The 27,303-nt window shown below is 40.9% G+C and overlaps 3 protein-coding genes across 4 annotated transcripts in view; 2 read left to right on the top strand and 1 right to left on the bottom strand.

The window, feature by feature from the left end:
* SPAG17 (sperm associated antigen 17) overlaps positions 1-2,911 on the top strand; it is a 241,725-nt gene extending 238,814 nt beyond the window's left edge. The window contains exon 50 of the mRNA XM_044239012.1: positions 2,825-2,911. The gene's annotated coding sequence lies outside the window, so the exon portion shown is untranslated. The remainder of the gene's footprint in view (positions 1-2,824) is intronic.
* The window catches only part of WDR3 (WD repeat domain 3), a 31,566-nt gene extending 4,718 nt beyond the window's left edge, over positions 1-26,848 (bottom strand). Inside the window, exons 1-24 of one of the 2 annotated variants that reach the window (XM_044239010.1) lie at positions 26,800-26,848; positions 23,749-23,950; positions 22,503-22,712; positions 20,406-20,524; positions 18,526-18,604; positions 17,374-17,469; positions 16,136-16,246; positions 15,840-15,941; positions 15,290-15,387; positions 14,329-14,436; positions 13,613-13,843; positions 11,348-11,441; positions 8,879-8,980; positions 7,164-7,249; positions 6,854-6,989; positions 6,184-6,240; positions 4,827-4,927; positions 4,514-4,625; positions 4,236-4,370; positions 3,924-3,974; positions 3,378-3,443; positions 2,775-2,867; positions 1,496-1,543; positions 561-604 (exon numbers count right to left, since the gene is read on the bottom strand). In XM_044239010.1, the coding sequence (XP_044094945.1) occupies positions 561-604; positions 1,496-1,543; positions 2,775-2,867; positions 3,378-3,443; positions 3,924-3,974; positions 4,236-4,370; positions 4,514-4,625; positions 4,827-4,927; positions 6,184-6,240; positions 6,854-6,989; positions 7,164-7,249; positions 8,879-8,980; positions 11,348-11,441; positions 13,613-13,843; positions 14,329-14,436; positions 15,290-15,387; positions 15,840-15,941; positions 16,136-16,246; positions 17,374-17,469; positions 18,526-18,604; positions 20,406-20,524; positions 22,503-22,712; positions 23,749-23,919 (2,450 nt within the window). In that variant the 5' untranslated portion in view covers positions 23,920-23,950; positions 26,800-26,848. Of the gene's footprint in view, positions 1-560; positions 605-1,495; positions 1,544-2,774; positions 2,868-3,377; positions 3,444-3,923; positions 3,975-4,235; positions 4,371-4,513; positions 4,626-4,826; positions 4,928-6,183; positions 6,241-6,853; positions 6,990-7,163; positions 7,250-8,878; positions 8,981-11,347; positions 11,442-13,612; positions 13,844-14,328; positions 14,437-15,289; positions 15,388-15,839; positions 15,942-16,135; positions 16,247-17,373; positions 17,470-18,525; positions 18,605-20,405; positions 20,525-22,502; positions 22,713-23,748; positions 23,951-26,718 lie in introns of both variants that reach the window. The other variant, XM_044239009.1, reaches the window with a different exon arrangement.
* Positions 26,849-26,959: 111 nt separating this feature from the next.
* The window catches only part of GDAP2 (ganglioside induced differentiation associated protein 2), a 73,790-nt gene continuing 73,446 nt past the window's right edge, over positions 26,960-27,303 (top strand). The window contains exon 1 of the mRNA XM_044239007.1: positions 26,960-27,130. The gene's annotated coding sequence lies outside the window, so the exon portion shown is untranslated. The remainder of the gene's footprint in view (positions 27,131-27,303) is intronic.

Raw genomic sequence — 27,303 nt, 5'->3', positions numbered from 1 at the left:
GCATTGGGTGTGGTGAAAAAATAATGAATACTGTTTTTCTGAAAATAAATAAATTGGGGAAAAAAAAAAAGTTAAAGCAAATCCAATAATAATTATCCATACGATGGAATGTTTTGAGATAATTCAACGAATATTTTTGAAGAATATTAGTAACTTGAGCAAATGCTCAGGAAGTATTTCATGAAAAAGAAAAGGACATAAAATTAAATACACAGGATTCCAACTGTGTTTATACACAGGAAATAAGCCAAAGCAAATACACAACCAAAAAAGGTTACCAAGTGGTACTTGTGACTGATTAATAGATGATTTCATTACCTACAATATAAAATAGGACTTCCTTTCATTTGTCTCTAAAATTATCTCCTTTCATACTTTAGGAGGAGCCTCCTAGTTCTGCTTCAGAAAGGACAGTATAATATACTATTTTCCACCAAAACGTGGACATAATTAAACCTAGAAGAAAATAACCATGAATTATAATTTATTTCATGGTCAGACAGGCATTCAATAAATGCTGTAAGTTGTTATAATTATAGTCATTGTACATTGGAACTCACCTCGACTTGATTCCTTTAAAGATCTCCAACACATAAGCTGAAGGCTATGAAGGAAGCACAACAGCCTTAGCAATACTCTAGGTTGGTTTCTACTGAAGATCCCTAATTCCCCTCTAAAAAACCATGGATCCCACTCACAGGAGAAACAATGCACTAAGATGGCATTACATGCCCGGGCTTAGAGTTTGTCCCATGTGGGTTCACCATCCAGCTCCACCACTTCCCAACTCTGTTCCCTTCTATGCATAAGTCAGGCCAATTGCCCATTTGTAAAATGAGGCCACACTGACTCACATGATGACCATGAGGAATGAGACGTGCAAGTTAAGTACTAAGTAACTGGAGACTGCTATGTAAGCATACATTTCTCTCTCTCTCTCCTCCTTTATCTGATTTATGTCAACTTTTCCTCCAAAAATTTCAATTTCAAAGTTCATTTAGATGAAGAGAATCTTCAGATGGCTCTGGATACTGAACGTAACTAAGCACTAGAAAATATGAAAATGCGGGATGCCTGGGTGGCTCAGTCAGTTAAGTGCCTGCCTTTGACTCAGGTCATGATCCCACGTTCCTGGGACTGAGTCCCACATCAGGCTCCCTGCTCAACGGGGAGCCTTCTTCTCCCTCTACCTGCTGTTCCCCCTGTTTGTGCTCTCATGCTCTCCTGACATAAATATAAATCTTTAAAAAAAAAAAAAAAAAAAAAGAAAGAAAATAGGAGAATGCCAGTCCAATATAACCAAAATGGGTGACTTAGAAGTTACAGTAAAACACTCCTTTTAAAACACTCAATACTAAGGAGATAATGTTAATGGTGAAGTATTTCCCAATACATCCAGCCTCAAATCATGCCTCTGTACTTCCTACTGTCCCTCCCTTGTCCCTGAAAGTAACCTCTGAGTAACCAAGGGGAAACTGGTAGACACTTTACTCACAGAGATATTGCCATAAGCCATCAGGATGGGGTTAATGGGAAGAGGAACCTGTGAAGAAATGATTAGATCAAGTCATTATAAAAACAAGAATTTGATAGTGCTTGTCACAGGCAGGGTGACAACAGTACAGTTTTTTTTTTCCCAATTTATTTATTTTCAGAAAAACAGTATTCATTATTTTTTCACCACACCCAGTGCTCCATGCAAGCTGTGCCCTCTATAATACCCACTACCTGGTACCCCAACCTCCCACCCCCCCGCCACTTCAAACCCCTCAGATTGTTTTTCAGAGTCCATAGTCTCTCATGGTTCACCTCCCCTTCCAATTTACCCAAAAGCACATACCCTCCCCAATGTCCATAACCCTAACCCCCTTCTCCCAACCCCCCTCCCCCCAGCAACACACAGTTTGTTTCGTGAGATTAAGAGTCACTTATGGTTTGTCGCCCTCCCTATCCCATCTTGTTTCATGGATTCTTCTCCTACCCACTTAAGCCCCCATGTTGCATCACCACTTCCTCATATCAGGGAGATCATATGATAGCTGTCTTTCTCCGTTTGACTTATTTCACTAAGCATGATACGCTCTAATTCCATCCATGTTGTCGCAAATGGCAAGATTTCGTTTCTTTTGATGGCTGCATAGTATTCCATTGTGTATATATACCACATCTTCTTGATCCATTCATCTGTTGATGGACATCTAGGTTCTTTCCATAGTTTGGCTATTGTGGACATTGCTGCTCTAAACATTCGGGTGCACGTGCCCCTTTGGATCACTACGTTTGTATCTTTAGGGTAAATTCCCAGTAGTGCAATTGCTGGGTCATAGGGCAGTTCTATTTTCAACATTTTGAGGAACCTCCATGCTGTTTTCCAGAGTGGTTGCACCAGCTTGCATTCCCACCAACAGCGTAGGAGGGTTCCCCTTTAAAGAATATACAAGATCAGGCCTTTCAGTTTCCAGAGTGCTAATGAGTTTAGGAAATAGAATTTATCTGGAAATCTGTGACGGTTGTGGTGTGTCCGAAACCACGGCAGGAGCAGTTTCTGCTCCACGTGTTGAGCACCTCAGTCTGTGATTTCTGCCCCCTCGCTTTTTATTAAGACCCAGCTCCCCTCCTCCCAGTCCCTCAACTCCTTTCTACTATTTGAATTAGAGAAGACTATTACATTTACGTCATTTCCTGATCCGAGTCAGTAACTCCCACAGCGATGGTGTTCATCTCAGGAATTCCACAGACATGTTTCTCAGGGTGTAACTCATAGACTATCTCACCTCTTTCCCTGCAGCTTTACAAATGGCTTTGTGTTCCTTCCTTTTTGCAGTCTCCTCTCGGTACAGCTCGATAGCCTCCATGATCCTCTCAGCCTACGGAGATGGCGACGAAGGAGAGAAGTTATCACCATGCCCCTCCACCCCCCCCCAGCATCCTGGAACACTGCAACTGAAAGGCCTGACTAGAAAAGTACCAACTAGCTTGAATCGGTTTAATAAATTAGTGCTAAGAGTGCAGAACAACATGTGACAACATCTCTGGTGTTTCTTCTGTTTAATTTACAGAGAGAAGCTGAGGCGTTTTGGGTTCAGGTAAAGCCGTACGGATATGCACATGTGGAGTACGGCAGCCCCCAGGACCCCTGAGAGGTGCTGCTTCCAGGAGATTGAGCTTTCCTTTCCAGAAACCATGTGCTGATTCAGCACAACTCCTGCCCTTGTTAAAAGGGAGGACAACAATGTTCTGAGCTCCATCTATGAATTTCATCAACCTTTTGCCTCAAAAGGGCTACCTGGTTGTTAAAAACTTTCACTCGAAAGTTGGGATCCTCCTTAAAAATGCATATATCCATAGATATAGAGACAGAATGTATATCAACTTACTGCTTTGACAGTTTCAATAGTTTTCTTTCCAGTAAAGTAATTGTCACCTTGAGTCTCTCCTGGAACCTGCCAGAAACAAACAGATCCTTGAAAAATATTGACAGGCACTAAAGAACCAATAACTGAATCCTATATCCAGAAAAGAACAGGCATCACTGTGTTATGATAATGGAGTACTTAGTAAGTGCCAGATACTATTAACCAGATAATATGAACTATATCCTACTCTCTAAAAGTATAAAGAAAATGTCCAATTTCTAAAATTTTTGATTTTTATTTTTGTTCTATGATTCTCTGAAGCCTCCTTAATAACAACAACAACAAAAAGCCAAAATGACAAATATCCAATACCAAATCTGATCAGTCATTTGTCCCACAAAATTAGATAAACAGCTGAATCAAACACGACTACACAGACTGCTTTCCACACCAGCTGGTGATGACTTGGGCATCTGGTTCCAATCCTAATTCTATCAGAAATTCTTGAAATTAAAGTAAATTCTAACAAGATAATTATAATCTCAAGGTCCCCCCAAATTTACTTACTACTGGTTGGTCTTCTTTGGCCACACTCTCCTCATATTCTGCTTCCCTTTGCTGCAAAAGACATATATAAATTAATCTACAACAACAACCATGGTCTCCACACAAAGTGAAAGGAGATAGTGAAAAGTTGCTTCTTTCAAAACACAATCCCCTAGAGGCACTTCTGTGTCTGTGTGCCTGCTCAGACGGCTGACGGTGGTGTTGGAAACCTTCTGGGGGTGCCTGGATGTGCACTGGCTGAGGGGTGGCCACACTAAACAGAACTAGACATCCAATCACCAGCACGTTCTGTAACCAAGCCTGAGTCCTTACCATTTCCCTTTCCTCTTCAAGAATAAGAGGCTCCCTTGTTCTTTCCCAAAGTCTCAGAGATTTGTCATGCGATGATGACACAACATAGTCTCCACTGGGGCTTACGGCCAAGCACCAAATTTCCTGGTGGTGCCCCTGGAGAGAGAAGACACAAAAACGGAAACCCTGAGAGGGAACACTTTATTCCTTGACCGAAACCTACTCTACCTGAATGGCAGAACATCACTCGATCTTAAAAGTTCTGAAGTACTGAGCAAGCAAAGAAGGCCAGAGGTCACCTCCAGAGTCTGTATGTGTTCAAATTTGTCCGCATCCCACTGCTTAATCTTATGGTCCTTTCCAGCGGTGAAGAAGAGGTGGGACTTGGGCACAAACTGTAGGTACATCACACTGAAAGGTGAGAAAAGTGATCAAATGCCATCAAATTTCATGTTAGTGTAGAGCCTCACACACAGTTTTAAAAAGGTAGTTCTAGCATGCCTGGTTATTTGTATTTTAGAATTTTAAATTTCTGACTGAATAGACACAGATGCTCAGGGGAAATGATACGTACAGGACTCAAAAGGATGTCTTGGAAAAGACTGCCCCTACCTGTCATCATGTGCGAAGAGAGACTTGTGGCAGTCCCCAAAATCCAAACCCCAGATTTTCACATTCCTGTCAGCAGAGCCCGTTGCTATTAGTGCTCCATCCTACAAGGAAGAAAAGGGAACCATTACTTGACCTGATTATCAGAAACTCTACAGTTAGATTAAAAAAGACTAACCCTTTTCTTTCAGAAACATTAAAATCAATATAAATTTCATCTTTATGAAGAGCACCTATTTCTTTGCTTTTATCTAAGATTTCCTTAAAAAAAAATTTGTTGAGCAAAAGCAAGAACTCTTGTGGCTCCCAATTTTTTGTATTGCTATAGGGCAGTACTGTGCCTTGGTGTCTGTTACCTATTTACTTCCTTAAGGAGGGAGAAGAACAACTCATCTCTGTCACAGGATTTGGGGGAAGAGGTAAAGGGGAGAAAAGGAGAGTCTGGGAAAGAATCTACTAGAATATTTGCTACCTAGTCTTTTATCCCATGTTCTATTTTCCATTATCTTTCTTATGTCAATGCCTCATTCAAACAGTTGTCAGCCTAACAAGACCACTGGAACTATCTCACACTGCCTACTTACTATTAATGTACTGGTCAAAGATGGCAGTCCTTTCACACAGGCCAGACCCTGTCTCTAAATACATTACTCCCACCCAGGGGTGCCTGGGTGGCTCAGTCATTAAGCGTCTGCCTTTGGCTCAGGTCATGATCCCAGGGTTGTGGGATCGAGCCCCGCATAGGGCTCTCTGCTCCGCAGGAAGCTTGCTTCTCCCTCTCCTACTCCCCTGGCTTGTGTTCCCTCTCTCGCTATGTCTCTGTCTGTCAAATAAACAAAACCTTAAAAAAAAAAAAAAAATACATTATTCCCACTCTTACCTGTAACTCAACACTGCAAAAAATATGATTTTGCTCAAGAGACTAACAGTACACAGTACAGATATAGTGCAAAATACTGTAAATGTCCAAATACAAAGCCAAGCCAAGTTCCATCTTCTTCACTGAAATTATCTTTCAGAAGAAAGGGGGATGCCTTTTTTAAAGTCTTTTGTATTTTAGGGTGCTCTACCAATTATGGTGTTTTAGACAACAAAATACCATCTGGGGAATCCACAACAGGAAGTTAGTTGTAAGGATTAACTCAGATATTTGTGAACATATCCTGCTAGCACTAAAGTAATAAACACACACACAAAACACATGAGATACGTTTACAATATACATTATTTAATGGGTTTTTGGGAGAAAGATATACAACAGGATGAAAAAATACTCTAAAATGAAGATAGCTAGCCAAGAATGAAGAAGGTGCTTTGGAAAAGACAGCTTGTTACTAAGATACTTTTAAATTTTACTTACATAAGAGATGTCCATGCATATAACAGGCAGTTTGTGTCCATACAGTGAAAGAAAGAACTATTAAAAAAAAAAAAAAAAGAATGTAAATAATTCATGTCTGTGTATAAGATACAGGCATTGTTTGTTACCTGTGGATCTAAAATAGAACTTTAAGATACAATCCTAAACACTGCCATGGATTGCTTTCTATGTATATTTTCAAAGAAGAAAAGCCACCAAAGGCAGCTCATAGCTGTGACACTTTGCAACAGCGAAGACTCCAGGCACTTGCTTCCCAACAATGTTCCAAGGTCTAATGCAGTCCTCCGGACTCTGGGCCTAGGGCCCAGTAATCTACAATTTTTAAAAGCAACCCAAATGATCCTGGTGTCCAGCCAAGTGCGGAATCACTGCCCAGGAGACGCAGTAATGTTCTTCCACTCCTGGCTGCCACAGGATGTTCTGTCTACAGATTTTCTGAGCTTACGAAATACAACTTAAGCTTTAAGCAAAATTTATGAGCCAAAGGGTTCTTTAAAAAGTCTTGCTTTCCTAGTACACCTACAATGTTTCGATTCACACATACATCTTTAGAAACATAGCACAGCTAGGCACAGTCAAGGCCACTTTCCAATCTCAACCCATGGTCAGTGAGAAAGACAGAAACTATTTCCAGGCATAATCACTGTACCTTTAAAGTGTCAACATAGAAAATTTTTACAGTACAGTCCAGCAAAGACACAGCCAACAGCTTTTGGTTGGGAGAGTAACGGACACACAGAACGTCTTCATCTAGTTGCAAGGTTCGGGTTTGCTTCACAGAAAGTCTAGCACGATGGAAAGCATGAAGAAAAAAAGAAATAAATGAGTGCTCTACAAAGGCTGATAGAAATTCCAAAAACTCCCTGGAGCGTAAGAGAAATACACATGTCGAAAGCCCCTTCAGTGGTTCCCCATTCTCATTCCAAAAAAAGGACAGAAATTTAAAAATGTCTACTCACCTCTTCTGGGTACTGTTTTCATCTTTTACCAACTCAAAATCCCAGAACTTGACAGATTTATCTGCACCACCTGTCACAAAGCCACGCTGAAAAGCCAATGACATTGCAATTAAAAAATATTTTATTACAGAAACTTGGGTAAGAAGTTATATATCAAAATTGTTTTCAAAAGGCCACTTTTATTTAATAGCATGGAAGAATAATTTAGAAAAATGTGGTTCCTTCCTAACCCCTTTCATTGCTCTTTTGGGGCTGCTGCCACAGACCTTATTTGAAAATTCCTAGCAGGGGCTAATGTAGACAGATGGTAACTAGTGTAAAGTTCTAGTTATACTTTTGTTCAGCACCAGAAAGACTCTGAATATTGTAGGGTTTCTTGCTCCACCTAAGAAAGCACCAATCAAAAGAATTTGCTATTAATTAATAAATTATATAAATTACATATATATTTATATAAAAATATATAAATTAATTAATAAAATGGTTTGACAAATATAGACAGACTGGAATATCAAAATAAGTTTATTCAAGTATTTACCTCAGAAAAGTATAAATTTATCTTGCAATGTCCCTGCTTAAAATATGTTTGAAACTGTTTCCAACATCAAGAAAATTAGTCAATACAATACTACATAGTATTAAAGTATAGAGAACTAGGGTCTGAAAACTAGATTTCAGGTGTTTATTCTGCCATTTGAGATTAGTAACATAGGAAACAACCTTCCAATGATCCTTAGTGTCACTGTGACACTAGTTTACAAAACCATTATACAAATAACAATGACATGATGGACATAAAAATACTTTTCAGGAAGAGAATTCCCTACAAATGTATGTTACTACTATTCAAAAATTGTTTTTTAAGATTTTATTTATTTATTTGACAGAGAGAGAGAGATCACAAGTAGGCAGAGAGGGAGGCAGAGAGAAGGGGAAGTAGGCTCCCCGCTGAGAACCCGATGCGGGGCTCCATCCCAGGACCCTGAGATCATGACCTGAGCCAGAGACAGAGGCTTAACCCACTGAGCCACCCATGCGCCCTATTATTTAAATTTTAAATGCCGTTTTGTTCTGACCCTAAATGGCATAACCACTCTAAAATTCCAGATCCCATTTTTTCCAAAAATGGTATCTACATTCAATGGATAAAGGTTCAACACTATTGAGAAGATTCAAATGAACAGGCCACAATCTCTTATTATGGTCCAAAAAATACCTCAAAATATTCTGAGGAACAGCACCATTACTTGAGTAAGTATACAGTTCTCCAAGGTGACTCCTCCGAAGGGAAGCACCCCCTTATTGACTTGAAAGGTCTGGTGTATTTGCTATCAATACTAGACTTATATGGTCATAGACATATAGACTAAAAGGGGAATAGGAAAGTCTACTCCATCGTCCGCACTATGCTGCCCAAGGAACTATTTCCTCTTAGGAAGTACCACAAACCATTGGTGAAAACTCTTGAGGGTAAGCAATTGGATGCCATGCAGTTGGCGGTCAAGAGCAGCTGAACGAGAATGCATTTGATAATGACAGCTATTTGTATTTTCAGGCATGTGATACGCCATCAATATAGGAAATTTAAAGATGAGATAAGAAGCAGGCCTTCTTCTTTAAGAAACCCCAAAGAAATCTTTGTTAGGCAGCAGTAAAATCTGATTTAAGGAACGGGAAAGTACTCCAGTCCAGATCCTAACATCTGGTTTCGTTACCTGATCTGGAGAGAGAGACAAGGACCATAAAGCTCCATCATGTGCGTCTATTGTCTCCAGCAGATTTCCTGAGGCCAAGTCATAAAGCTGCAGCTTTCCTGTCTGAGGAAGACACAAAATGAACACAGCTCCAAGGGCACACCCACAACCTCCAAGAGTCCTGCCTACACAGCTTACAAAAGATTTCAGAGCTGACCAGTGACCATGTGGCTGATGGCTTAGCAAATGGATCCCACATGCCCCTCTCTGTGCCTCCTGTCCGAACAGATGCCGCGGATGTGCTGGGTTAATTCTGGCAGGGCTGCTCGGCAGCACGATGACAGAAACGTGCAACCTGGCAGTCCTGGCCTCTTGTCACATTTGCTGGTTCTCAAACTTCACAAGGGAAAAAGCATGGCCAGAGGCAAATCAGGAGACACACAACAGCAGATACACCTAAAAACCTTTCAAGTTTAATAAACTTTAACTGTAACTGGCTTAACCAACCATCTAGTTTTAGTTTCCTTCTCTAGAATATGCTGACAATGAGAAAGAAGTAACTACCTATGATGCTAGGGAGAGCAAAAAACAAAACAAAAAACACAAAAATGCAAAAGCTTAGAAAACAATGAGCCGGGTGCCTGGGTGGCTCAGTGCATTAAGCCGCTGCCTTCGGCTCAGGTCATGATCTCAGGGTCCTGGGATCGAGTCCCGCATCGGGCTCTCTGCTCAGCAGGGGGCCTGGCTTCCCTCTCTCTCTCTCTCTCTCTGCCTACGTCTCTGCCTACTTGTGATTTCCCTCTGTCAAATAAATAAATAAAATCTTTATTAAAAAAGAAAAGAAAACAATGAGCCACACTTCCTGCTTAGAACTTGGCTAATCAAGTACAAAAAAACAAAAAACAAAAAAAAAAATTTTTTTAACTAAATAATGTGATCATAGTGCCAGCAAGGCATACACACGGCAAAGCCTCCTCTACGATGGTCTTCTGCACGTGGGGTGGCAAGAGTGTAAGGAAGACCTGACTCCCAGGGCTGCCGCCTTCTGGCTCTGTTGATGAATTCACCTTCAACAGCCTGTTTTCTCATCTATAAAATGGGGTTTACAGCACCAGCTTCTCAATGTGTTTGTGGGCATTAAATGATATCATGTACATTAACTGCCTTGCATAGAGACTGGGTGGGGATCTGCATACTGCACTTTAGTCATATGGGTAGACTTCGAAGATATTCACTAAATGTTCTAACAAAAACAACAGAGGAGCCATTCGCCAAAAGAATGAATGACAAACGAGAGAAACTTGTAATTGGAATTTAATGTTCATTCCCTGACAGTGACTCTAAAATCTTTCTGGTTTATTTTAACCTTTTAGCTGGGCAAAAAATACCCATTGTGACACACAGGTTTTCTCATAAAACAATTGTATATGACAAATCCTTGCAAAGTGCTTTTCAAAGTATCCCAAAGACCTTATTTCATTTATTCTCACTGCTATTCCTATTATCAGTCCTTCTGCTCCCAGCTCTTATTTACTCATTATTCACTGTGAGCTAGTTTCTATGGTAAGTGCTTTCTGTAGGGTGAGGTGGGTTGTTTAACTCATCTTACATGAGAAAACCAAGGCCTACAGGGGCAAGTACCTTGCCCAAAGTTCTCACACCCAGTGAGTGGGGAATCTAGAATTCAAACCTAGGCCCACCTAGTGCAAAAGCCACTGTCAAAAAGCACGTGTTGTCTTCCTGTTATAGAGATAAAGAAACACACTAAAACAAGTTCTGGGACTTGCAGCAATTTACCCATTCTAAAAGGGGGAGAATCTGAATCCAAATCCAAGTCTGCTTATTCCTGCACGTTTATCCCTTGATCTTACTGGCAAGTGGCAATGAGGACTAGTCAGTGTGTCTTTACTGAATGCTTCTACCTACCAAGCTGGACACTAGGTACTCTGTATATTTTATTAGTCTTCTCATATCGCAATTACACATGTGCTTGTGAAGAGATGCCGCAAAGGCCAGCAAAACATGAATGACAGTTCTCTCAAGGTCATGATCGTCATTTCCTTCCTCACAGTCTGACATAAGGTTTGATTTTTTAAAAAACACAAAGAAAACAAAACTAAAAAGAAAATCCCTCAAAAAATGGCAACGACCTACCAACTTCTTATTATCCAGCTCCCATTCATTTCCAATATGCAAAAACAGGAACCAGAGTTTTCAGTATATGTGCTGCCGAAGCGAGTACAGGAACCAGAGTTTTCAAACGACTTTAAGAATATTGAGTAGAAAAACAGTCTGAGGGGTTTGAAGTGGCGGGGGGATGGGAGGTTGGGGTACCAGGTGGTGGGTATTATAAAGGGCACGGCTTGCATGGAGCACTGGGTGTGGTGAAAAAATAATGAATAATGTTTTTCTGAAAATAAATAAATTGGAAAAAAAAAAAAGAATATTGAGTAGAAAAAAGTCTCCAAAATCCAAAAAGTCTGAGTTTACCTTTGTTCCTATGACCACCTGCCTATCACCAGGCACGAAGAACGAGCACAGCGCGTATTCACAGATCATTGTGCGGATACACTGTAGTGTGGCCCTGTGAAGACGAAGTAATAAAGAACCGCATGTTAGGAAAACCTGCTTCCCCATCCTAGAGGTCAGCACACTCGTTCAATACACACCTAGCCACACAGAGCTCGGCTCATACCCAGTTAGAGTCAAGAGAGAAAAATTTAAGTGGCATCTTTTTGGGGGGGTAGGGGGGCCTCCTAATCCTAAGGAATAGAGATTATATAAAATCGGGACACCCCCCCCAAAAAAAAAGGATCTGCGGGCTCAGTAGAGCCCAATGTGCCACCACAAAGAAGTAAATGAGTCCACAGGGTTACAAATCAAATTAGCCTATTATGAAATAACTCTACAAGTTCATTTTATTGGACGATAAACATTCATCCCTTCAACAGATGTACATCAAATGCCCACTTCATTCATCACTTGCTGAATGCCAGATGTTAATCTAGGCGCTGAAGGTTTAACAGTGAGTTAAACAGTTAAACAGCCCTGAAGCTTGTAAGCCCTCACATTCTTTAGCAATGAGACAAGCAGGCACCACACCGGTCTACCAGGTGACAGCAGGAGCTGTGGAGAAACAACACGGGGGGCAAGGGAGGAGGGTGAGGGTGGGTGACCGTTCTAGGCACAAAGAACGGGAGTTCAATCCCTACAACAGGGGCATGTTCTTGCTGTGTTTTAAGGGCAGAGAAAAGCCCAGTGGGCAAAAGGTGAGGTCTGTGAGCACTTTGGCTTCTAGGCAGAATGAGGTGGGGCTACTAGGAGTGGTGCCACCTCCATTATGACGATCACACCGGTGGCTGTGTGGACAAGAGACTCCAGTGGGGCATGCAGCAGGGAGACCCGCCAGGAAGCTATCACAACCACTCTGGGGAGAGGCAATGGCGGATGATTGGGAGTGGCAGCAGAGGGGACGACACATGCTTGGACACTCAGTTCTAAAGCTGGAGCTGCAGGATCTGCTGGTGACCTGGACCTAGGAGAGGAGAGAATGGCCACAGCATCTGGGGGAGAACAACTGGAAGGAAGTAATTACTTTCGAAGATGGGGAAAGTCTGTAGGAGCAACAGGTGGGGAGACCAGGGTAGAGATAAGATCACAAGCATGGTTTGGGCCATAAAAAAAATGGAGCTACCCAATCAGACAGCCAGATGGTGACGCAAATGGAAGACGTGGATGTAAGGGTCTGGTGTTCAGGGAGAGGCTTAAGGCTAGAGGAAGAAATTCATGCGTCGTCAGCTCAGAGAAAGCTCATAAAGTAAGTAGACAGAGAAGTGGTCCAAGGACTCTGCCCTGAAGTATTCCAACACTCAGAGGTCAGAAAGGTTAGCAGGACCCAGCACAGAGAGAGGGAATGGCCAGCAGAGGAAGAGGAAGTAATGAGAGTCCAAGTGCTTCAAAGAGGAGAAAGTTATCAGTTCAAGGAGAAGAGTGCCACATGAAGCTTACGGGTCACCGGATTCAGAAATATGAAGATCACTGATGAGGTGACAAGAGCTGCTGTGGTGAAAAGGTGGGGAAAGGCCTGATGGGAGACAGATGAAGACAGCACAGAGAAAAGAAATTAGAGGACGGGTTGTAACTGGAGAGACTGAGGAGGAGACAGGGCTATTAACTTCTTTTCAGATGGGCGGAATTAGAGCATACTTGTATGCTGCTGGAAATGATCCCACAGAGCGGGAATGTCAAAGATGCAGGAGGACAACAGCCGGCAGGCGAGCAGAGACAGGACCACAGGTGCGAGTTGTGGCTAGCGTTGGTTAGGAGCACCAACAGAGGAACAGGAGGGAAGATGGACTGCATGGGTACAGATGCAGGTGAACTGCCAGATATGCTGGGAGCACATGAGTATTTTCTAGATGAATTAGTAAGGTGGGTCACCAGCTTAAAGGTGCTAGAGGGGTTTGTGGCTTGAGGAGAGAAGAGGTGTACAATAGTCACCTAGGAAAGGAATGAAAAATTATAGTAAAAATACTGGACAGCACTAAGAGCCTACTAGAATTTAAATAGTAGGCAGCTTATTTGTGTGTCTTCCTCTAGCCAACTACAGTGACAAAGTTTTTTTGCACCAAATTTAAAAAAGCAATTACACTCCACAGGCCCACAATCAAGAGACACTCTCAAGAGTACTGGAACCTCCCTCACACGGGAGAAAACAGGACTGGATAAAGCCGGGGAGAGCACCGTTTCACAAACCTGTTCCATATCTTCACGGACTCTGCAGCAGCTGAAAGGACAGCAATGTTGTCAGAGCTGAACGAAAGGGTCCGCACGTCGCTGCGGTGACCCCCGATGGTGATTCTGCTTGTCCTGACGGGCTGAGGAGCAGGCGCAGATGGCTGCAGCGAATACGACTCCACCAAGTTGTTCTGCAGCAGGAAGACTGCCTTCAACTCTCCTTGAGGTGAATGAATGAAGTCAAAGGATCTGCGTGAGAAGGTAATTCATAAATGTTCTCGCCACCATCTTCACTCACAAGGTTAACTGCTTCCAGTAAAGCTTCACAGTGTCCTCAACCTATGTGATGTTTGAGCAAGTATAAAGAGTTTCACAAAAAGTGCTCTGCATGTTGGACGGTAGGCCAAAAAACACCTGGGCTCAGGTACTGGATCTGATGGGTACCTTGCTTTTATGTATGTAATTTTTCTAAGTGACCTTAAATGTTTTAGAGCATGGCGTATATATTTTTCTTTTTAATCGGCAGCATGAAAGAAAACTAAATAAATAGAAACCGTTATTATGATAAAACCAACGAGATGATGAATAAGGTCCAGGCATGCCACGATCACTGTCTCCAAATATGTAATTTCTCCAGACTTCCCCAAAATTAGCATGAAAAAGCCAATACAACTTTGCAGCTTACTATTTCTAAAATATTGCTCAGGCACTTCAGATATTACACTTCTACTCACTTGATTTTGGCAGAAGTTTTGATATTAGTCACCCGTTGGATTTCATCTTGCAGAGTCATTTCAACACTGACTTCAATGTCTTCTTCTTCCCCTTTGGAAGAATTTAATCTACAGGGCGATAAAAAAAAGATGATGACTTTTCTAGAAGATGCTTTGCTATTACGTGAGCCAAACTGTGGCTCCGCGACCAATAACCTGTGTGATCCTGGGAGAGGACTACCATGAGAATTAGATAATGAAGTGTATGTAGTTTGTGAACTACAGTGACATAAAATGTTATTCCATTTAATAGGTATTCTCGATAAGTGGATTCTGAAGGGAACAGCCCATAAAATTTCCTGGGGCAAATAAGTTTTGTAATTCAAACTATTCCAACGAAATGTACCTGGTGAACTTTTCTAACTTCAGGACTTTTTAGAAGATAATTAACCTGCACTTATGAGTCCAACTATGTCAAATAAACCAAAGGTCATACAAAATTTGCCCAGGTGACTTTTTCTTGAGCCCTGATAAATTTAACCACCGAGGAACTGATTTCTTTGGTTACCATAGTAACCTGTTCCAAGCTGATGTTGCCCCAAATGTCTCTTCTATAGTCCTTCTCTTCATAGCCCCCAAGGTTAGCATTATGCAACCCAACTTCCTTCTGTCTGGGCTGCTGGCACTGAAGACATCTGCTGGCTTGAGAACTAGAAATCACTCAGATGCTATTTTTAAAAAATCTGTATAGCCTTTCTATGTGGTTCTGAGCTCATGACTCAGCAACATGCTAATTATGAAGCTGTGGAAATGTAAAACGTGGATTCCCAGCACTGCAAACATCTTCTCCAGCTTTTAAAAGTAACAGCTAACAGAGTAATTACTTCTTTAAAGAAGCCATAGTTTTTCTATCAGTACCAAGTGGCCCATTCAAGATACTTTATTAATAGTAAATATTAAAAAAACAAACAAAAAAACACACTTTGCTTTCTTTCTAGCTTTCTTCATCTTCTTATCCATTTTCTTTTGAACTTCTGCTTTGGAAAGGATGCAGAACACTTCTAGCACAGAATCAGTTCCCTAGAAAGGGAAAAGTTGATGTGAGTCCAGGAAAGGCAATTTGTAATGTAGCTTTTTCTTAGAAAGACCAAAACAATAATGTTCCTTTTTCTTCCCTTATGGGTTGTATTACCTTGGACAGCTGCCTCCCTCTGGGATGACTATCTCATGTGTAAAGTGGCAATACCACTTCCTACTTACAGCTTTGCTCTGAAGACCAAACAAGAAGCTAGCTAATCCTTTTAAATTGCTCAGAAAAGCATGCATTTAATGCTTGCTAACAATAAAAACAGTAATATTAACTATTACTGTATTATGCTAATAGAAGCTAGGGATTATAAGTCTACCTAGCAGCACATAATGAATTGTTAAGACAACTGGGGGAAAATTAATCTCTACATGGAATATAAAACAAGCACAAGTCACTGAAAGGAATAGCCCCATCCCTGTTTTCTCTGACAACTGGTACTCACATGGCAAGCTAGAATCCTGCCTGTCCTGTCGACCGCAAGGTTCACAACTCTGTCCTTTCCCTCCCGCATGATGGAACCAGCTTTTCTGCATGTAAGGATGCGCTATGGAAAAAGCAAGGGAGAAGACCAAAGTAAAATGCAAGTTGTCAAACCTATGAAAAAGTACGATTCTAAAGAGATGCAGGTGACAACGATATTCCCTATAATGACAATAATTGTTAGTTTTTAAATTAAAAATCTCCAATTCTCGCTTTTCCCATTGACTCAACACAAATGAGGGTAAGACAAAGAATTACATCCTCAGGAGTTTCGTCTGTCTCCAGGGCGCCATCCTCAGGCTGTGTGTCCTGTATTTCAGGGGAAGTCCCTTTGCTTTTCTTGGGCTCTGGTTCTTCTAAGTCTGCCACCTGTTTTATAAAAATGGGAAAATAGAAGCTGAAACAATGTGTTCCAGGAGATGTCTCTTAACCCTAATGACTTAGAAATCCATTCTTATGGCCACGAATAAGTGCTCTCTTTGACCAAACCTCTTCAGCTGTAGGACTCTTAACCAGAGTATGTTAAAAGCTGACTACGAGAACGCAAACAAGACAGTATTCACTATGCTATCTCCAGTAACTTTCCGAAATACACAGACTAAGGTTTAGTAAACCTAGACTATGGTTTAGTAATTTAAACTGAGGTGAAAAAATGATGACTGATTCTTCATCAACTTTAAAACTTTCTTATGTGAAAGAACTGCCATATTCTGAAAGAAAGATGCCAGTCTGGCACAGAGAACTACAAAAGCAATCCAGACATAAAGAAAAAATAAAGCCTAGCCTACTACAAAAGAACCTGCCAGAATAGCTACGGAACACAACACTACACACCTAACTCCAGCTAAACCTGCAGTCCATAAACTTTTTCCACATAAAATCTTTGAGGATCTGAGAAACTTATACATCTTCTCAGAACATATGTTTATACACAGACACAAATGTTACACAGATTTTTTGTCTGAGGGGAAGTCCCAGATATCCTGAAGTCCATCCATGGACACCCAATGGTCCAAGAACCCCACAAATTAACATTAACATCACCAGAAGGTGTAAGCCTAAAAGTAGCCTTCTTAGAGCTCAAATAAAGGAGGGTAACTAAACTAATAATGAAGAAAAAGTTCTGATTAGAAGTTTTAAAATGCTTTCTAGTGCTTTGGGAAGTACTCAGTAGTTACAACTGATTCAAAATTCAATGAGCCTATAACACTGCTAGAACACAGCATTGCCCATGATCAAAAAAAAAAAAAAAAAAACAAAAAACGCTGGGACTCCTGGGTGGCTCAGTTGGTTGGACAACTGCCTTCGGCTCAGGTCATGATCCTGGAGTCCCGGGATCGAGTCCTGCATCGGGCTCCCAGCTCCATGGGGAGTCTGCTTCTCTCTCTGACCTTCTCCTCACTCGTGCTCTCTCTCACTGTCTCTCTCTCAAATAAATAAATAAAATATTTAAAAAAAAAACACCCAAAAAACAAACAAACAAAAAAACCAATTACCTCCTGAAGATAGGCTATGTCCCAAGCCCTCAGCTCACTGTCGGAAGCCCCAGTAATGAGTCGCTTGTCTTCTGATACCAGCACCAACCCCCACACCTACAGAGTATAAAAAGATTCAAATAATATGATTTTTAGGAGACTCTAGGATATATGATGTGACATCCAAAAATCTAAGGATACTATCTGTAGTAAAATCTGACATTTGCAAAGCCTAATATTAAGGTAACCCTTTCAAAATACACTAAGAGAAACCTTGGAGCGCCTGGGTGGCTCAGTCTATTAACTGTCTGCCTTCAGCTCAGATTATGATCCTGGGGTCCTGGGATCGAGCTCCATGCTGGGCTCCCTGCTTCTCTCTGTCTGCCACTCTACTTGTGCACTCTATCAAATAAATAAATAAAATCTTTAAAAAAGAGAGAGAGAGATCTCACTTTTGGAAAGAAAACATGGCCTGTGGTAGAACTGTTGATTATGAAGTGAACTAGAAGTTTCTCTGTAATTTCCTACCCTTAAATTTCGATAGTAGCTGTTCAGCACAATTCCTAACTAGAATCCACTCAAATGAGGATTTTAAGTCCAGTACTTCTTTGCTTCAGCCATACCTTGCAAATAGAAGGCACCCCACTGATGTCTATGGGATTATTTTTAAGCCTCAAATATTTAAGAACAATGAAAAGTATTGTTGCGAATCAACAGTCCAAGAATCTAACTTGCTTTTGTCATCAGTTAATTCCAGGTATGATTTTGAAAGCCTGCTATGAGCAAAGCATGGAAGAGGATGCAAAGACATAAAATATTCCCTGATCTCTACTGAAAATGTCTATGTTCGGGCAACTATTATAATGACTAAGATTTGCGGTTTACACATCATGGGGCCATGCACTGTATATACACTGGCATTAAACCTATCATCAAAAAGGTGGATACGTTATTTAAAATCAATGAAACTCATATTCATGGATTAGAAACTTATCCAAGGCTGATTTCTACTAAACACCAGAGTAGCACTATCTGCTCCAAACCTCTCCATCTCTCAAGACAACACATGATGATTACTATGAGCAGTAAAAACAAAGGGCCATGAAAGGCCCAGGGGAAAAAACCATCTTTTTGCCTTGCCATTCTTTCCCTGGCCCGTGACCTTACATGTACCTCGGTTCGATGGCCAACCATTGTTTTAAAGCAGTGCTGGGTATCAAGGTCCCACCATTTCACCATAGTATCTTTTCCACTGGAAAAAAGAAACGGGAAAAATCTTATTAGGAAAAATCAGTAAAGGGGAGGTAAAGGACTCATGTGGTGTCTTCAGGAAAATATGTATTTTTTTTTAATAAAGAATCCTAACTTTCCATTATTAGGTAGGAAATACAATATTTCACCCATAAGTACAGAAATAACTTTGAATTCAGAATGTCAAGGAACACAGACACTGACCTGTGGCCCATTGTCAGAGCACCCACATTCCCCCACTGACTGACACAAATCTCTCACCTCTCTTCTGCTCCAATCTCCCATGTCCAGCTGGTCCCCACATCCTGAAAATGCCTCCTCTGTGAGGTCTTGACTCTTTCCAATTCACTTCTGTCCATGAACCTGAATTTAAGTTCTACTGCCTGAACTATTTTCATAGCTTCTTTTCCAGTCTCTTTGTCCATTCCCTGTGTCTTCATTACATCTAATAAACTATCAGATAATCTAAGTTTTTTAAACTTCCACTAGCTCAAGGTTCTCTACAGAATCAAAATCAGGCACTTTAGCACCATTTTAAAAACTTCTCATTCATTGGCTCTGAGTCTCCCTGCCAATGAGCTCTACTCTGGCCTCAAATGCCTCTCCCCTGCTTCCCCATTAATATAAATCTAACATAATCCTCCTTCATGACCAAACTGGAAAACAAAACAAAACCAAACAAAACCCCAAAAACATGATTTATAAAGTCTTTCCTATACAATCCCATCTTCTTGTGTCATTTCCTTTCTTTGACACAGCTGACCCCGGCACGACGAGGGGGCCGGGGCACCAACTCCCTCACCCCCAGTATAGTAAAAAATCTCCAAATACCTCTGATTCCCCCAAAACTTAACTACTCATAGCCTACTATTAATCAGAAGCCTTACCAGTGACATGAACAGTTCATTAACACATATTTTGTGTGTAATATTCTCACAACAAAGAAAAGAAAATCATAATAGAAAACACATTTACAGTTCTGTCCTGGATTTATTGAAAAAAATAAATGCATACAAGCGGACCTGACTGATTCAACCTTGTTGTTCAAGGATCAACTGTTCCCTAAGCTAATCGTGTATGTTCTTTTAGAACCTTAGTCATTCTTTCACAGAATCTGTGTTATCTGACAACACACCAATGTGCCTTCCATCACATAAGAACTAACAAACCAATCGTATGGCATTCAGTGCTCCTTCACAACTGCTTCGGAGTCATTACTAGGGTTCTAGTTACTGCTGGCAAACCTTAGGATCCCAAACTTTCCTGGGTGGCTATTCCTTAGGACGGATAATTAGTTTGAACCCTATGAAACTGCTGGTATTTGACCTATTATGTTTGACCTACACAAATGGAAATTCCAAAAGGTTCAACCTAATAGATGTTCAGAAGGCCTACATACGAGTATGTCTATTCTCAAAAGGTAGGCAAAATGAACACTTGTTATTCACCTCTGCTCACTGCTCCACATTCTGTTTTCCTGACTTTCTAAGGATTCAGAAAATGGGATAGCTCATTCTATAAAAGGCATGTCAAAGTTTAAGGAACATAAAAAAGCTAATACCAGAGGATAAAAATGACAAATCAGAAAAGGGAATTAAAAATGCCAGACGTAACTCCATGGATATCTTCTTTGATACTACTGGGGAGAAGAGGGAAGGAGAGAGGAAAGCAGAGGGCAGAGGCTAACACATGAGCCTGAGGGTAATGCGGACAAATGAGGAAGGAATGACCCAAATTCTGTGTTTGAAACCTTCGCTGATGCATTTACATAGAAAAGAACTAGAAATAAAATTGTTATTTACCTAGTAACCAGCAGATTCTTTTCTCGTAGAAACAGTGCTTGTGTGATGGCGTCCTTGTGCCCCTTAAGACGGTAGAGGCCGCTTTCATTGATCACATCCCACACAATAGCATCTGTATCCTAAAGGGATCAGAAAATAGAGCAGAATTTTCTTTACCTCATCAGGCTTCAACAAATAATACGATGTAACATTGTTATTACAGAGATGATCCTTGTAGAAAATTTGGAAAGCACACAGAAAAGTTTAGAGGGAATAAAAAGCCTTTAATTCCACCATCTATACTGCTCCAATCCAACACTGAGGTATTTTCAGAAACTGGAATCATGCTATTGATATCATTTTATAACCCTTTTTTATCCATTTTAAAGCATTTCCATTTTTCCATGTCCTTCCAGACTGTTCTCATTTTCAATGATCACAAAATAATCCTAAGGCTATACCATAATTCATTTAAACATCTTTCTACTTTAGCCATTTAAGTAGTTCTCAATTTTCCATTATAAATATGTGGAAGTGAACATTCTTATACATAAATCTTTATATATACCTTGGGTCAGAATAAATACTAAAGAAGGAAATTCTTGGGTTAAAAGGTATTTCTATTTTTAAAGTTTGCAATTCATCATGACAAGGTGATCTCTTTAAATTACATCAATCTACAGGTCTACAGGTCCACCAGGGATATGAATGACAAGGCCAGTCTTGCCATCTCCTCAGCTCTGGATATTACTAGTTTCTCAAAAACCACTGCCGATGTCAGAAGTTACAAATGCTCTCTCAGTAGTTATTGGATTTACATTTCTGAATAGCAACGAGAAACTCTGTCCATGCTCTGTGGGGATTACTGGCCACTTATACCTCTCTTGAACTGCTGAGTCCTGTCTTTCTTCTTCCTTTGGGCCTTACTTTTTGTTTGACTGTAAGCTATTAAGAGATGAAGGATATTAATCCTTTTTATATTAAAAATATTAATTACTTCTTTTTTCAATGCCCTTTCACTTTTTTTCCCAGAAATAATGGACATATATCGCCGTGTTAAGTCTAAGGAGTACATATAGCATGATGACCACTACATATAGCATGATGACCACAACAGGTTTAGCTAAAATCCATCTTTTCATATAAATAGAATAAAAAGAAAAGAAAGAAGATAAAAGAAAAAATAAAATTCCTCCTTGTGAGAACTCTTAGGACTTATTCTTAACAACCTTCCTATTTCTTTTAAATGTACAAATGTTTTAAATCTAAATATTCATATCACCCTTTTCCTTTATAATTTCTTTCTTTGCTGATAGGTTTCAAGTCCTTTTGATATAAAGACCTATTTTGAAAGCAGATTAGCTTAATACATTTTAAATGACTTCATAATGCATTTTAACACCTGAGACCTCCTAAAAAAAATCTGCCTCTGGGGTGGGGAAAAAAATCTGCAGCCCTCTTTTATTATTGCTCTTTCTCAAATTTCTGGTGTTTTTGATTTACTTGTTTTCCATATACCCTTATAAATAATTTAGTCAAGTTCTTAAAGCAACAACAACAAAACCTTTTTGGGATGCTTACTTATGTTGCTGTAATTCTATAAATTAACTAGAAAACACTACAATCTTTGTCTTCCCATTCAAGTACCTGATTTGTATCTCTATTCAGGTCTTCTGTTACATTCTTCAGTATAGTTTCATAGTATTTTTCTGTCACTTAAGATACTATTGTAAATGTTATCTTTTACATTGTATTTTCTAACTGATGACTCTGAGACATAGGAAAGCTACCAATTTTTATGGCAAAGAACGACTGTTTTGTCCTCCTTGTCCCATCTGTTTTTTTCCCGTTTTGAGTAGCACTTCTACAGTGATGTTACATAATACTTATCAGAGGCATCCTCATCTTGTTCCTATACTTAACAGGCTTAATAGACAAGCAAGAAAATGAACCTCCTAATTCATACTCACCTTCCTCCCTTCACTTCCACCATCTATATGGTTTTGTACACCAAAGACCCACTGATTCACCCAACAGTTTTTGTGAACAACCTGCTTCAGCATAAGTCTTATACTCCTTCACTAGATTAAAATCTGGGCACCTGATTCAAGGTCTCACCTTGGACCCAGAAGCCAGCCTGCCCCCTAGCTGATCGTACTTCAAGGAAGTGATGGCTGCTTTGTGTCCATTGAAGGTCACATTTCCTTCCCCACTCAGAAGACTGAAGATTCGGATAGACCCATCCTCATAACCAACAGCTAAGTGCAGCCCATCTGGGGAGGGACACAAGCAAGTGACTTCTTGTTTAAGTCCCTGAAGGATAAGGATCTGAAATCACAAAAATCATAAACAACGCACAGGTGGAGTTAAGTGCATGATTAAAGGAAAAATGTGGGAATAATCAAGGACAGTAAAAATAAGAGCATTAGTAATTCCAAATCATTCTTTAAATAATAATGAAATTCTGCAATGCATCTCAAGTTCTTTCATGTAGGAATTATTATTTGTACAGGGCAACACAACATTCAAGAAAGGGTAAAATTATTTTCTCCAAAGCTCTACATCAGCGTGGTATGTACAAAAATTTCCCAAGTGATAAATTACTAAGTCCTTATCCTAAATTAATACCAAATAATATTCCATCAAGGGTTATAAGCACATCTATGCTTTAACTGAGCCCCATCTTGAAAGAAACCAACCTGTATGGCACTAGGGTGCTACATGGTTTACCCCAAGAAACTGGCTGGCAACAAGTATCAAATTATTAATCTCTTGGGAGTCACACAGTGACTGGGCAAGACTAAAATGGCTATAATTTGGTGTGGTGGAAACGGCAGGCTTAGGGAACTTAGCAACACAAAGTGTCAAAGTCTAGTTTAACAAACTCGGGCCTCCTCTGTTCACTAAAAAAAGGCTCCACCTTTTTTTATACTCACCACAGCTGAGTATTATTCCTTTTAAATGACGAAAATTTTATAACTAGCAGTGAGGGCAGGTAAAAGAACTTGAAAAATAAAGAACTGGTAGAGAACACCAAACATGTCTGGAATTGTGATTACAAAAATTACCTGTAGATACTACAAATGGATACCTAAGACGTAAGCTCTTATTTGGTCATGGCTTTCAGAATTTAGATTTCAGAATTTTTCAGAATCTAGTGCAAAAAAAAACCAACAGAACCTGATACTTGGCTACCTAGAAGTAGCCCAAAGAAGAAGATTTCTCTTTTAGAGGCACATACATCAAAAAAATCAATCAATCAATCAATCAATCTGTGCATGATACAGCAGAGCTCTCCCACTTCAACCTTTCCATCCTCAAATACCTATAAATCAGTTATCAACCTAGTTGATCTCTGGCTTACCTTCTCTCCTTTCCTTAAGTCCCAGATGAAAACATGTTCGCAGGCTGGTACTGCCACATAGCGTCCTTTTTCACCACGAAGTGTCACAAAGACAATATTACCTTTTTGGCTGCCAATAAGGCCAAAGACTGCACTGGCAACATAGCGTAGGTACTGCTTCGTGAGCCCCATGTTATAACGCCTGATACCGCAAGCGAGGCAGCTGTGCACACACACATAAGAGTCAGTTCATTGGGTACCTTGGTTTTGCTGGGTTGGTAAACACCACCATTTATCATGTGATTAAAGCATGTAACTTGTGCCTTCTTAACCTTTATTTACTCTGAATAAAGCACTAACACAGATACCTAGACATCATTTTGTATTTGCTGCTGACTCAGCATTTAAACCCTCATTCCTCTAGCTTCAAATTGGTCACCCTATTATGCCAACCTCGCAAATAACTAACATATGGCCTTAATTAAGCTAAACAATTTACTTCTGTTCATTTAACCACCGTCAAAGTTTTTATACCGAGATTGACAAGATTGAGTTGGAAAACGTTTACAATGAATTACTGTAATCCTACTACCTAGATAAAGTGCTGTTTTAGACACTAGAGTGTTGAGTAAAATAAAATCCCTAACCTCGTGGCACACATCCAGCACAGTGAGTCTCAAACTCTAGAATGTATCCAAATCACCTGTGGACTTATGAAAATAGACTGCTGGGAATCACATCCACCAAACCTCCCTAGTGCTTCTGATTCAGTAGATCTGAGGTGGGTCCTAGGATTTTTTTTTTTTTTTTTTCTAAGAAGTTCCTAAGTGATGCTGTGGTTGTGTGGTTTCTCACCTGAACTACTGTTCTAGTACATGTAGGTCCTTCTTTGATTCCCAATCAGGCCTACCCTTGGCACAGAAAAAGATACAGCAACTTGGCATATAATTTTTGAAAGGTGCCTTACTTACTTAGTTCTCATCCTAAATCAAATTCACTGAAAACACTGTTTATGGATAGAGACAAAAAATTAAAGAGATACTAAGTCAAGCCTGTCTGGTCTTGATATGGAAGAGTGAAAAGTACCCCAAACACCCATGCAACTTAAAACAAACAAACAAACAAATACTAGACAGCAGTTACACCCTTTTTTGGGAAGCTGATTTTTGTTATTGGTTTTTACATGTGGTTTAACTCGACAGGGTCCATTTCTGATTACACTTGGTTTTAGCCTACCTTAACAGAAAAATATTCAATGCCAACTCTCTTTATTATTTTCTTTTAGTAATCACTGACTTTTCCTCACCTATGAACCAACAAAAGCCAGGTAAAAACCAAGGTAAGAATATTAACATGGTGATAATGCTGTTAGCCTAAGCCATTTGATCAACTCTTCCCCAATTCCTTATTCCTCCAGCCCCTCAACTGTAGTTCTTCCTCTTGGCAGTCTTTGGCCATCTATCAGTTCTTTCCACAGTATTTTCCTTGGAGACTTCACAAAGCATACGTAAGCGTAGGGATACGTACACCTCTATTTCCAGTCCTGTCCATGTACGTGAATACAAGTGATAGAATTCCAAAAACTTTCATGAGATATCCATCCAAATACCTTGCAGCATCACACTGAACATGGGTAAAACCAAACCTACCTTGCTTCCTCGACCCTTCACTTTTTCCTTATTCTAAGACACACAATCCCCCTTGTCATTCAGGCTCATAAACCTTGTATGTAACCTTGTATGAGCAAACTCTGGCTCATTAATAAAAAGAATATTATAGCAGCCAAGCCTTAAAGAGTATTTACTATATTGATATATTAAATGTATACACCTGAGTAAGTCACCATAGGGTAGTCATTTAATTACAAATAGTAATTGAGTTAATCAAAAGGGTTAACATATGCAAAACACTTAAAGAAGCATCTAGGGGCACTTGGGTGGCTCAATCCATTGAGCCCCGGACTCTTGTTTCCACTGGGGTGATGATCTCAGGGTTATCAGATTGAGCCCAAATCTCAGTGGGTAGTCTGACTGACATTCTCTCCCTCTGCCCCACCCTTGCTCACACTCTCCCTAAAATATTTTTTTAAAAATCATGTATAATATTGTAAATATAAGGATAAAAATACTTCACAATAACCTTACAAAGTAGGTATTATTCTTACCTCCATTTTACAGACAAGGAAACTAAGCAAAGAGATGTGAAATAACAAGCCCAAAGTCATTTACCCAGTTCTAAGTGCCAACGCCAGGTTCCAATCCTCAAATTCCAAAATTTGTTCTTTTAACCTCTAAGCCAAACTGCTTCTCTCTGCCTCTGTCCTCTTTTTTGTCAGAAGCTTCCACCTAATTCATTGATTTTTCTGAAGTAGGATTCTTTTCTCTTTCCACTTTCTGTTCCAGCTCTTTATCACTGGGTTCTTGTCAGGTTAGTTGGTTTCCTTCCCTGTCCTGACACCTTGCTTCCTTCATACTGTTCCTCTCACCTAGAATAACATGCACTATCATGTCATCCTATTTTACCAAATCGGTGTTAACCTGAGGTCTACTTCTTCCGAGGCCAGACCATTCTCGTCGCCTTTTCGTTTAATGTTTAAAGTTTTCTTCAATGTTTCTTCAATGTTTAAACTTACCTTCCAGACAACTTGGAACTAGTCACATGCACATATCTTACCGCCTTTTGGAGCGAGGTCACGGCCTAACCTCCTTCCGCGACCTACCTATCATCCCAGCTTCCCATCTACGGAGCCTGAAAATATGTTTCTATGATGCACCGAGCGGCTAGGGTGTAGTAACAGACCTGTCAGACGTCCCTAACCCGAGTCTTCAATCAGGGCAGGCTGAGGGGCTGCTCCGCGCACGGATCGTGCTGTCCGGGCATCCTAGGGAGACCTGGTCCACGCACCAGCCCCGGGAGTTAGCGGGAGGCCGCCGGGGACGGTAGGTTCCCAGTCGCCTCCCTAGCAACAGCCACCAAGTGCCCCCGCCTCACCTGATGCTGGAGCCACGGAGGACCACGCAACTGCGAGCGAGGAGCAAATGCTACCGAACGCCATGCCCTTAAGATACTTACCTTGGCCTCCACGAGGCTACGAGCCACCTGGACCCGCCTACGGGACCTACCCCTTCCGGGTCCGCTTCCGTACCCACTTCCGCCCGGCATTCCTTTTGCCTTCGCGGAGGAAATGACGTAGGAGGTCTCTGGTTGGTGAGGGCCGGCCGGTAGCGGAAGTCGTTGTTTCGCCACTCAAAGCTTTTGCAGCTGGTCACTCCAGCCTCCTGGGACTTTGACTCGCCTGACCGCGGAGCTCCTGACCGAGGGTGTCCGGGGATGCCGCTCGGACGCTTTCTACGTGGAGCTTAAACCCGCCCCGCTGCCGCCCGGATGGGACCGCCGGAGTGCTGTGAGAAGCGGGACGGGCACCGGGGCCGGGAGGGAAGGCGGGGCGGAGCGGGCTGGGGGCGCGGCGGGGGACTCTGAGGACTCGGCCGCGGCTGAGGGTGCGGGCAGACAGGATTCGTGCTGACCACTCTCTGGAAGAATGAGCCTTCCGCTTCTTCACCAGAGGTTGTCTGG

This window comes from Neovison vison, chromosome 2 (genome assembly GCF_020171115.1).
Source record: "Neovison vison isolate M4711 chromosome 2, ASM_NN_V1, whole genome shotgun sequence".
NCBI classification, from domain to species: Eukaryota; Metazoa; Chordata; class Mammalia; order Carnivora; family Mustelidae; genus Neogale; species Neogale vison.
The sequence above is the reverse complement of the archived record's forward strand: the minus strand, read 5'-3'. Positions and strand labels throughout refer to the sequence as shown.